The 11,621-nt window shown below is 30.9% G+C and overlaps 1 protein-coding gene across 1 annotated transcript in view; it reads left to right on the forward strand.

Annotated features, from left to right (window-relative positions):
- The window catches only part of LOC145258214 (NADPH-dependent 3-demethoxyubiquinone 3-hydroxylase, mitochondrial-like), a 53,842-nt gene extending 42,750 nt beyond the window's left edge, over positions 1–11,092 (forward strand). Inside the window, exons 5-7 of the mRNA XM_080116156.1 lie at positions 4,902–4,956; positions 8,128–8,196; positions 10,937–11,092. Coding sequence (XP_079972282.1) covers positions 4,902–4,956; positions 8,128–8,196; positions 10,937–11,014 — 202 coding nt within the window. The 3' untranslated portion in view covers positions 11,015–11,092. The remainder of the gene's footprint in view (positions 1–4,901; positions 4,957–8,127; positions 8,197–10,936) is intronic.
- Positions 11,093–11,621: the final 529 nt, after the last annotated feature.

Genomic DNA, 11,621 nt, shown 5'->3' on the forward strand with positions numbered 1-11,621 from the left:
ACAACCCACTTTCCCCCCTTTTCCTTCTTCCCATTTCCCCTTTTTCTTTCTATCTCCCCACTTTCTGACTGGTTTCCTAACTTAAAATGTACCAAACATTAATACTGTAACCTTTTTCCTCTCCCATTGCAAAACTCAATCATGTTCTGCAGGTTAGGGAACAAAAATGATAAAATCCACTATAAAACAACCAAACCAAACACTACAAAGTAGCGATTGAAGGTACAAAGAGTTTGAAGAATAAAACCTTTTACAAAATAACTGGATGCAACATGAATACTATTTCCAAAATAACTGGATTCGGCATTAAATAACCCGAAAAGGGTTGATATGCCGTAAAACAACCAAACCAAACCAAACTATGATTGAAATGTATCTTATTAATTTTGGATAATACAATATCCATCATCAGACAAGGAATTTTTGTTGTTGTTGTTGTTTTCCTTTTTCGTATATGGAATATCCATTCCTCTCAAGTTGTTATATTTATGATGTAATATTAATATTATTTCCAAAATAACTGGATTCGGCATTAAATAACCCGAAAAGGGTTGATATGCTGTAAAACAAAACCAAACAAGAAATGTAAATCAACTCGCCAAAATTTTATAACGTGTGTCTTATCGAACACAAGAATCTGTATGGAATTTCGAACTGAATGCTTTATTTAATCCACAGGGAAAGAATCCTCTCATTCTGTGTGCCATGACGGGTTATGTGTCTTAAGTAATTATTAATAGTGCTGGGACAACAGCATATTCTTTTCGTTGTTTTGACTCTCGCGTGTATATCTGTTGATATCTTATATGCTTTTATATAGAGTGATGTGGTTCTTAGTTGATTAACTGTGTCTGTGTTGGATATATACTCGAGAGTCAAAACAATGAAAAGAATACGCTGTTGTCATACCCTAATTATCAATTATATTTCTAGTATCACATGTACCGAGGAAGACAGATGGTCACTTAAAAATGATAATTATGTAGCTTTTTATCCAGATGGATTTATATATATGATTATGTTCTCAAAGAATATATCTTTAGCAAAGCAAAACTGATGAGAAGCATTTGGCTTTGAAATGCCATGGCTTAAAGAGGTTTCTTTTTATCTTTAACAAAGCAAAACTGATGAGAAGCAGTTAGCTTTGAAATGCCATGGCCTAAAGAGGTTTCTTTTTTTTATAATTTTCCCTTTTTAATATTCCTTATTGTTCTGATGCTATAATAAAGTTATATAAATTCTATTCTTCATCCTTCATTTAATATATACTAGCAGGGAGATATGACGTTGCCCAGGATTGAATGATGATCAACAAATGTTTCACACTCCCATATTTTATTGTCATCAAAATCGGTGAAATCGCCTATTTTTCGATCAAATCGATTGGTTGCCTGCTCTAGTTGGGGGCCCATCGTGGTGCACTGAGAGGAAGCTTCACATGCCTTCCCACACTGACTTTGTCTACAATACATTGTAGTCTACATTGCACTGTAAAGAACCTACTGTTGATTTTATAAAGTTATTTCATATCTAATGGCTTGAATTAAAGTTTAAAATGTAAAAGTCAAGTATCTTGGTGAAATTGTGCTCTAAACAGAAACATTCATTTTGAACGCGCCTCTGTCATATCAAAGAACCGACTGTTGATTTATATGTTTGGCCATTTGTTTTGCATGGTAATAAAACTTCTCATATACACTTGTGATGTTAGGCTGTGTAACTTTGGCCAAAATCGCCTGTTCTTTCTTTCATTGGATTATTTCGATTATCAATACTTATTGAAAAAATTCTGATGCAAAACCTATCTAAGAATACTGCCAGGCACATAAAGTATCTTTGTGTGAAATTTCATAAAAATAGGTTCAGTAGTTTTGGAGTCCATATAGAACGAACTCACAGACACACTGACAAAGTTGCTTTTATATAATAGTAGATACATATATTCAAAATGGTAATAAAAATATTAATATCAATATTCATATTTACTGTTTAATCCTATCCTAAAAAAAAACTCAATATTCGAGATAGTGTCAATATATAAGAGGAATTAAATTATTCTAATCGACATTTACAAAGCTTGGTTCTTCTTAATTACTCAACTTACTCAGGGACTATAAATATAGCTATATTTAACATGTTACTGGGAACAATTTGTGGCAGTTATGGCTCTGGAATAATGACGTGTACTTTTGTAACATACTTTTGTTGGTACATTTTTTGTTATACCACTGTGTTTGTCTTGATTATTACTGCAACACTACAACACTGCATTTCTTAGACTATCATGCAAAGTTACTTGAAGGATAATTCTCAAACATTTTAAAGACATTGAGCTTTCTCTCATGCTCTATCAGTAGAATGCATGTCACACTTGCATATGCAGCAATAGCAATGATTAGTACATTTTATAGTTTTAACTTTGGAAATGTTGATATGCTCTTCCTACACCATATACTTTGTTTTAGACGTCCAAATGCAGAAGTTGCTATTCCTATTATTTTTGCTAATGTCAGATGACTGTTGTAATCACTGAGCCAAGAAACACAATTTTTTTTTTTTTTTTTTCAACTATTTTGTCTATTGTGATATTATCTCTAGAAGAGGAAAAGATTTTGCATTTATCTGGATTCAATTTCCCCATTTCTTACAACAACATAGCCTGAATACAAATGCATGCAAATTGATATCACCACTAAAGAAAAAAAGAGAAAAGAAAACAATCACGTGAGAGATGTGGAGCACGAAACTAGGTAACGTTCAAGATCATGTGGCTGATGTCATAGCCGTAACAATGAGGAAGTAAATGTTGTTGCTACAAAGAAAATGCGAATTGAAGTTATTTCCTATTCTTTGTCTTGGTCTCCTTTGCGACTGAAACTGCACACATGTGTTGGTTCCCAGACGACGTTACAAAGAGAAAAAGCCCAGAAATAAAAAGCTTCAACTTATCAAAAATGGCTTTAGCAAGCATAGTGTCATCAGCATGACAAATACTAATAGAGAGCTCATTGCTAAGCACCAGTGTTGATCACAGACGTTTCAGTTTATTTAATAGTCTGTTTTTACTTTTTTAAAAACTATTACATATACATACATAAGTGATGGGATGATTCTAATATTTTTCCTCGATTCTGATACAATTACTGATTCCATACTAAATTCCTGATTACAATTACCAGTTCTGATTCTGATTCTTTATGAATCTGTAAGTATTTAATGACAGAGTTTTTATTTATTCCCGATTACTGTAAAAAACACATGTTCAATATGCAGATATTTTCTCAATCGTAAAAATAGACTTGTGTGGGGATGATCTATAGATTTTAGTTTTACTATTAGTTTAAAATCAACAAATATTTATTCTTTAATCATTACTATCAGCAGTGGAAGATTTTGCTTTAAACAAAATCAAATAAAAAAGACAATTGAAAGAATCGTCTGAAAATAAGCACAAATTTTTCCGATTCTGATAACCCTCAGAATTCTGATATTTCCGATTCCCATTAATCGTCCCAACACTAATATATATATATATATATATATATATATATATATATATTTGGTAATAGGGGTTGTATTATCGGCACCATATTCTGGGCAGATGAATGATGCTGAATAAAAGCTTTGTGTGCTTATTTTTTTTATTTTTTATTTTTTTAAATTTTTTTTTTTTAGAAAATATTGGCCAATTGGTTTCTGACAGAAACTCCGTATTTTTTTTTTTTTTTACCAAAATTGATAGCTGTAGAGGACTAGGATATATATATCCTAATTCCATTACAAAAGAAAATAATGAAACGAATGGAATGAAGGAAACAATGTTTTAGGTGTAACACGTGTTCATGTCCGCGTGTGGAAAAAGGAGTGAGCAATGTAGTGGAAATGGGAATGACAGTCCAGCGTGTAGACAAAGAAAAAGATAGAGGGTTGACATCAGTAAAGCTGTGCGCCATGTTAGCAGTCAGCTACGCGAAGGTATTCTCAGGCACAAGTTGTATTTATAGAAAGAGAAAGAGTGAGAATGTCAATCCAGTTCATGGAGAGAGAAAGCGTATAAGGTGTACGTACTGCCTGTTAACTCCTGTCCCATGCATAGTAGCGGGTGGCGTGAGGTGCGCGCGCGCCGAAAGGGCGGTGGCTGGTCCGTAGACCACTCAGCTTGGAAGGCGAGTTGGAAAAGGGTAGGAAACAGCTTGTCTCTTGCTTTTATAGTTGTTTCTGGTGGTCTTTTGTGCATGTGTGGATTTCCTTTGAAAGCGGAAGTGATGTTGCCCATGTGTGCGTATGTTTGCGTGTATGTGAGTACATGTGTGTACGTTAGCATGTGTGTGTATACACGTAAATGTGAGTGTATATACGCGAAAGTGAATATATGTATGTGTGTGGATGTGCACGCATATGTTTGTGTGCGCGTATGTATATGACAAGTAATATAGCTTGAGATGTGAACGCATGTTTTTGTGTCAGACTAGAAAAGGCTCGCGCATAGCTAATATTTAAAACGCTAGCAAACAGTTAAAAATTAAGGGAAAAAAGCATGATTATAATTGGATACTGTCAATGTATGGTAATATCGATAAAAAAAATGGTACTTGTACAGTTTATGGACTATGCTGAAGTAATAACATTATTTAGAAAGCCATTCTTAATATGGGGATAAGGGTAACTATTGTGTATTTTCACTTAACAATAAACAAATGATATCATTTACCAATTCTTGACTGCTCCAATTTCATTGGCTCAGCATTTCGGCATCTGCCAGTTTATGTAACATGCTCAGAATATGTCAATGATAATGTAGTCCCTATTCTGCATAAATACCGTTTCTTTTTTTTTTTTTTTTTTTTCTATGGTTTTACAATGTTTTTTATTATTGTCATTATTCTTTTCATTATTTGAAGACAAATCCGTGAACTGGTTGAGAATGATCCAGAGAAACACAAAGAACTTTTAAAGGTAAGGATGTAAGAATAAAATAAATTTGAGGCATCCCGGAATAGCATTCCCAGCCTGTCAGCCATTATCATGGAACATTGAGATATTTGTACCTTAATTTATTCATCTCACAATTTCTCGCTTATTTCTTGGCCAATATTTTTAATATAAATATAGTTGGAAAGAAAAGAAAATAGTCTTTCCAAATATTTCATGTGTATGCATATTTATCTCCCCATTTCTTACAACAAGATGTAACATAGCTCAAATGCAAATGCATGCAAAATGACATTACCAGTAAAGAAAAAAAAAGACTATAAAAAAGAGAAAAGAGACCAATCTCTTGAGAGATGTGGAGCACGGAACGAGATAACATTCAAGATCATGTGGCTGATGTCATGGCCGTAACAATGAGGAAATAAATGTTGTTGCTACAAAGAAAATGCGAATTGAAGTTCTTTCCTATTCTTTGTCTTGGTCTCCTTTGCGACTGAAACTGCACACAACGTGTGTTGGTTCCCAGACGACGTTACAAAAAGACTTCAAGTGCAGAAATAAAAAGCTTCAACTTATCAAAAATGGCTTTAACAAGCATAGTGTCATCAGCATGATAAATACTGATAGAAAGCTCATTGCTAAGCATCAGTGTTTTTTTTTATTTAATTATTCTTTTTATTATTTAAAGAAAAATCAGTGAACTGGTTGAGAATGATCCAGAATAACACAAAATCTTTTTAAAGGTAACTTTTTAAGGAGGTAAGAATAAAATAAATTTGAGGTACCCCGGAATAGCACTCTAAGCTTGTCAGCCATTATCGTGGAATATTGGCATATTTGTACCTTAATTTATTCAACTCACAATTACTTGCTTATTTCTTGGCCAATATTTTTAATATATGGTTGGAAAGAAAAGAAATAGTCTTACCAAATATTTCATGTGTATAGTTTTTTATTTATTGAATTATTTTTATAGTGAGTTAAAATGGTATTTACTTTGAACAGGAGAAAATTAGAAATATGAATATCTTTTTTGAGAATCATATTTCCTTGTTAGTTTGTTTGTTAAAGTAAAAGTAGCCAATCTTTATCAATATTTTTGAAATTGTACACTCAATCAGAACATAGTTTAGACTACAACCAGAAACTTGCATATTTCTTCTCCGACCAGTGGAAGAGGAAATACAATGGAGTAAACTTAACAGAAAATCATTAAAACCTTATAAAGTATGCAAAGCAAGTTTCATTACTTATCAATAAATGATAGTCTGATAGTTTCAGAATCATTTTGATATATGATGTGTGAAATTTTAATTATTTTTTAATGCTTGGAAAGTTTTATGAAACTTAATTTTGGGAAAAACAAACTTAAAAATTACAAGTTTTTTTTTTATGTAGAAGGACTGCACCACTTTGAGTGAAAGAAGAAAGAATTATAGTACTTCCCCTCTCTTGCTTGCTTGCCTTTTTCCCAAACTTAGTAAAAATATTTTAAAGGTTGTCATTTAATGTTATAAATCCCCCCCTCGTGCTTGTATAACTTTTAATTTGAGAAAAAGTATATCTTTTAATAAATATTCACCATGTTAAATATTGACACCAATGGACTTCGCTTATTGAAATACAGATATAATGCAAAGTGCAACTACGCTATAAATAGCAGAACTTGGGAAATGAAAAATTGATTAAAAAGAACAATTGTATCTACTGACTTTTTATGTCAATTTTATCTAAAAGCAGTGATATCTAGCATGTTAGAAGTACTTAAATAGTTACCATATTATTAAAAAAAACATGAGTTTTCAATTTTTATCGTAAATGTCACTATATTTCTTTGGGACAACATGACATACTAACAAGGGAAGTAACTCAGTTATGCTAAAAACAAGACATTTATGATTGTTAACACACAATTTATTAAAAAATTGGCAGTAGTTACACGTTATTTACCTCCCTTTGGAACTCCTGTGTTTTTTAGCCAAACATTTTATTTTTGCGAATTTTCATCCCAAAATGTTTTCTTAATAGTTTTTTTTTTTCTACTTTATCGTTTTTTCTAATTTTTGGATATATTCATTACTGTAACATTATAATTAAGTCAAGACCATTTGTTTGCCTTGAAATTTTGAATTTCACTATTGTAATGTATTTGCACCAGCTAAGCTAGTTAAAAAAAAAAAAAAACTATTTTTATTTGAACATTTTAAATGTGCAAAATTGGTAATGTACATTCAAAATTGTTTACAGGCAAAATAATTATAAAATAGGAATGATTATTCCCCTTTAGAAAAAAAAAAATATTATCAGATTAAAACACAGGCCATACAGATAAATCCAATATTGTCACACTACCTGCCATAATTTGATGCATGTTATTATTATTAAATCTAATAAGCATTAGATTTAATTCATTTTAATAAAACATGTTGCATGGTTTAAAGATCTTTTAACCATGCTACATGCTAAACATAGCAAGATATTTTCTCATCTAAAATTAAAAAAAGTTGAAAAACTTTTTTTAATTTTCAAATTTTTTCTTGCATGATGAAATCAATAATGATCGAAACGGCCTGTACATCGTAGCAAGATATGACTATATATACGTAAAAAACATAAAAAATTATAAATTTGCTCTCTTTGATTGAACACTATCAACAACCCTTGTTGGAATTCAATGATTCTAATCTAAATGTGTATATATATAACCATCTAATATTTAGAAAAAATACCATTTTCAAACTGTGACATCTTTTTATTAAAATTTTTTATATTTATTTGTTTTTTTTTTACACAAATGAAACGGTTGGTAAATAAAACTACTTACTATAATTTTTTTATTTTATTTTATTGGTTTATTTTTGGGGGTGATTTCTTGGTTTATTTATGAGGGCAGGGTCATTTATTTATTGGGTTATTTATTTTTTGTTTCTCTATTTTAATGGTTTGTTTTCATATTTTTTTCAGATTGCTTTATTTTATTACTTTATTTTGTTTATTGGTTTATTATTTTATTTTACTTTTTTATTTTTGTATTTACATCTTATTGATTTATTTTATGTGGGTGGGCTTACATATTTTATGCGTTATTTTTTTATTTTATTTTATAGGTGTATTTTTGTATTTTTAACAAAATGAATTTTGTGTTTTATTTTTAATAGTTTATTTACTGATTTTACTTTGCTTATTTAATTTTAGATCATTAAGGAATTTCGAGATGATGAATTGCACCACCTTGAAACAGGATTAGAACATGATGCAGAAAAGGTAAATATAAGTAAAATAATAAGTTGGCAGACTTCCAGGACTTGAACTCTGGGCCTTTTCATCAAAAGTCGGTATTTTCACATCGAACACTGCCAGGTTGAACATCTCTGAAAGAAGGACTCCTGCCATTTATCAAGTCTGTTATACTCTTTAATCTAATGAAGATAATCTTTCCTGTTGACATTGGTCTTTGTCATTTTCAACTTGAGAATTGTATCGGTCAGCAAGTGCCCATGGATGCTTACGGTACAAGTAAATGTGTATTTATGGTGCAACTACACTATAATAGCGAAGTTCGAAATTTTTTATATTGAATTTCAACGCAAACCAATGGGCTCTACTGTATTGTCATGTTACAGTAATGACTATATCCAAAAATTATGAAAAACGATCAGCTAGAAAGAAAATTAAAGAAAATATTTTTTATGAAAATTAGCGAAAATAAAATGTTTGTCTAAAAAAAACAGAGTTCCATACGGAAGTAAATAGCATCTAACTATGAAGTTTTTAAATAAAGTGTACGGTTTTGCCTTATTTTTAGCATAACTGGGTTACTTCCCTTGTTATTAGGTCACGTATTCTCAAAGAAATATGGCAACGATTTTTTACAATAAAGATCGAAACCTCAAGTTTTTTTGTTTTTTTTAAATAATAACAGTAATATTTAAGTACTTCTGACATGCCAATTAAGTAGATATCATTGCTTGTAGTTGAAATTGACTCAAAAAGTCAGTAGAGTACCATTGAATTTTTTAAATCGATTTTTTTTGTTTTCCAAATTTCATAATATGTAGTGCCACCACATTTTTTTTTAATTAGTGTAACTGCACGAGTTACATCCCTTAGATCAGTTTCAAGTTATTTCTCTTGCTCTAATCTGTCAATAAGTGAGAGTGACTCTTCATGTTTAAGAATATTTGAGATAAAGATTGATAATTCGAATTATTTGGACTACTATTCTTATCTTAAATGCTATTCTTATGTATCCTCTGACCTTCTTTAGATGCATCTTGTCAAACTCTGGAATTTGTACGGAAATCTAAATAGAATCCTTTATTTAATCCATGAGGATAGACTGATCTCGTTCTATCAGCCATGACCACGTAAAAAACTTATGTAATTTGTAATCATATTCTTAGTATCGCCTGTACTAAAGATTGAACCTTCAACCTCCAGAAGACTGTCACTTAGAATTAGTTAACTTAACACTTTTATCCATTGTGCCTCAGGATTTCGCAAATTACATTTACAATTATTTAAGACTGTATCAACATGCAGAAATTTAAATATAACATGATGGATGTCTCTTATATATCTGCCCTCTAATTATAGTAGCATCTTACATAGCAGTGGAAATATGCCTGGTTTTTTATTGGCTAAATTTTTTTTTTTTTTAATGTAGAAATTGGCTAAATGGCTCAAAGAAGGTCAAAACAAGTATTCAAACTAATGACAGATGAGACTGACATGATTAATTCAGTTAATTCACATGTTTTGGGAAAGACTTACAATGGAAAACATTTCTGATGAAAACAACAACAAAAAAAGACAAGTTGGAATTTCTGTTACTACATTTTGTTTTACCTTGGGAAAAATATGTTTTAAGGAATGGAGATGATATAAAAATAGCAGAAAGACCCAATGTTACCCGGGATTGAATGATGTTGAACAAATGTTTAACACTTCCATATTTTTATTGCTATCGAAATCAATGTAACTGCCTATTTTTTATTAAAATCGATTAATTAGCTGCTCTAGTTGGTGATCCATCACAGTGCACTCAAAGGAAGTTTCACATGCCTTCTTGCAGTGACTTAGTCCACAATTCATTGTAGTCCACAATTCACTGTGGAGGACCTACTGTGGATTTTACAAAATTATTATTATATATAACTAGCCTGGGTGCCTGGTGTTGCCCGGGTGTTTGGAGGTGTGTGTTGAGCAAAAATAAAAAAGGGGTAGTAGGCAGGCGGGCTTGAACCTGTACTGTGAAGGAGGAAAAGAACATGAAAAAAACAAATGTGATGTCTTTGCCGTTGCATCCATCACCAAACCGGTAGTGACGTAGGTTTAAATTAAGGCTAGTCAATCGAAAAGAAAGGGATGACTTTCGAAAATATCAGCGAAAAAAGCGATCCCCCCCTTCCTGTAGAAAAGTGCCCAGTTGAGAGTGAAGGAATTAATGTTTTTAGCTAATTTTTCGATATTTGTCGTCCGAAAGGTCAAGCTTGAAAACGATACAAATCTCGTGAAAATCTGTCGAAAGTTTTAGGCAGACATACAAACATACATAATTGTGCTTTAAACAGAAATATTAATTTCGAATGCACCCCTGTCATAACAAAGAGCCTACTGTTCATTTTATATGTCCGGGCTTTTGGCTTGTGTGGTAATAAAACTTCTCAAATGCACTTGAGATGTTAGGCTGTGTAAATTGTTAACTTCGGTCAAAATTGCCTATTCTTTCTTTCATCGGATTATTTTGATTACCGATGTTCATGGAAGAGATTCCAATACAAAACCTATCTAAGAACACTGCCAGGCACATAAAGTACTTTCATATGAAATTTCATAAAAATCGGCCCAGCCATTTTCAAGTCCATAGGGAATGAACTCACACACAGACAAAGTCTCTTTTTTCTAAGAATAGAGAAAAGATAAATGGATTTTAAAAAGTGCATTATTCAATTGCAAACCTTTTTTATTGAATAAACCTTCTACTTTTTTTGTTTTATTGCAGGCCCCCTTTTACCAAATTCTGACACAAGTGATAAAAGTTGGCTGTAAAGGAGCAATTTGGTTATCTGAAAGAATCTAAATTTTTCTAAGAAAACAAAAGAGAAAGGTGAAAACTTATAAAAAATTTGTTCTGAATAAAAAAAAATCTGAAAAAAAATTTTTTTTCTCTTTTGATTTTTCCTTTTTTTTTCTCTTTTTTTTTCTGCTCTTTTATTTAAAATTAATTAAAACAAATATTTGACGAAAATTTCATGAAAAATTAAATTAATTTTCCTATAAAATGTTGTAAAACTTTCTTTTAAGTGTTTATAATAATAATAATAATAATAATAATAATAATAACAAAAACAAAAAACAACACATAAATTCAATTTGAAATAATTAAATAAATCAACCCCAATAAATAAATAATACAAATTAAATTAAATAAATAATTTAGCAATATTGTTAAAGTCAAGATTGTCTATTCATTTTGAGTTCCGGTTTCTGCGGAGCAGGTGAATCATCGGTGACCAATCAAATATATTTTTTTTATCTTTTTATTCAGTTTTCTCTTTTTGTTTGTCTTTTGTCTTTCTTTTAAATTTAAAAAGGATTATTTTAAAATTTGATCTGTCATCACTGGAAATGCCTGATTGGCACAGATCATAGCAAATGGTCCAGAACTGTCTGTTATGTTCACTGCA

The sequence above is a fragment of the Euprymna scolopes genome, chromosome 33, assembly GCF_053919585.1.
Source record: "Euprymna scolopes isolate OS-2025 chromosome 33, ASM5391958v1, whole genome shotgun sequence".
Lineage (NCBI taxonomy): Eukaryota > Metazoa > Mollusca > Cephalopoda > Sepiida > Sepiolidae > Euprymna > Euprymna scolopes.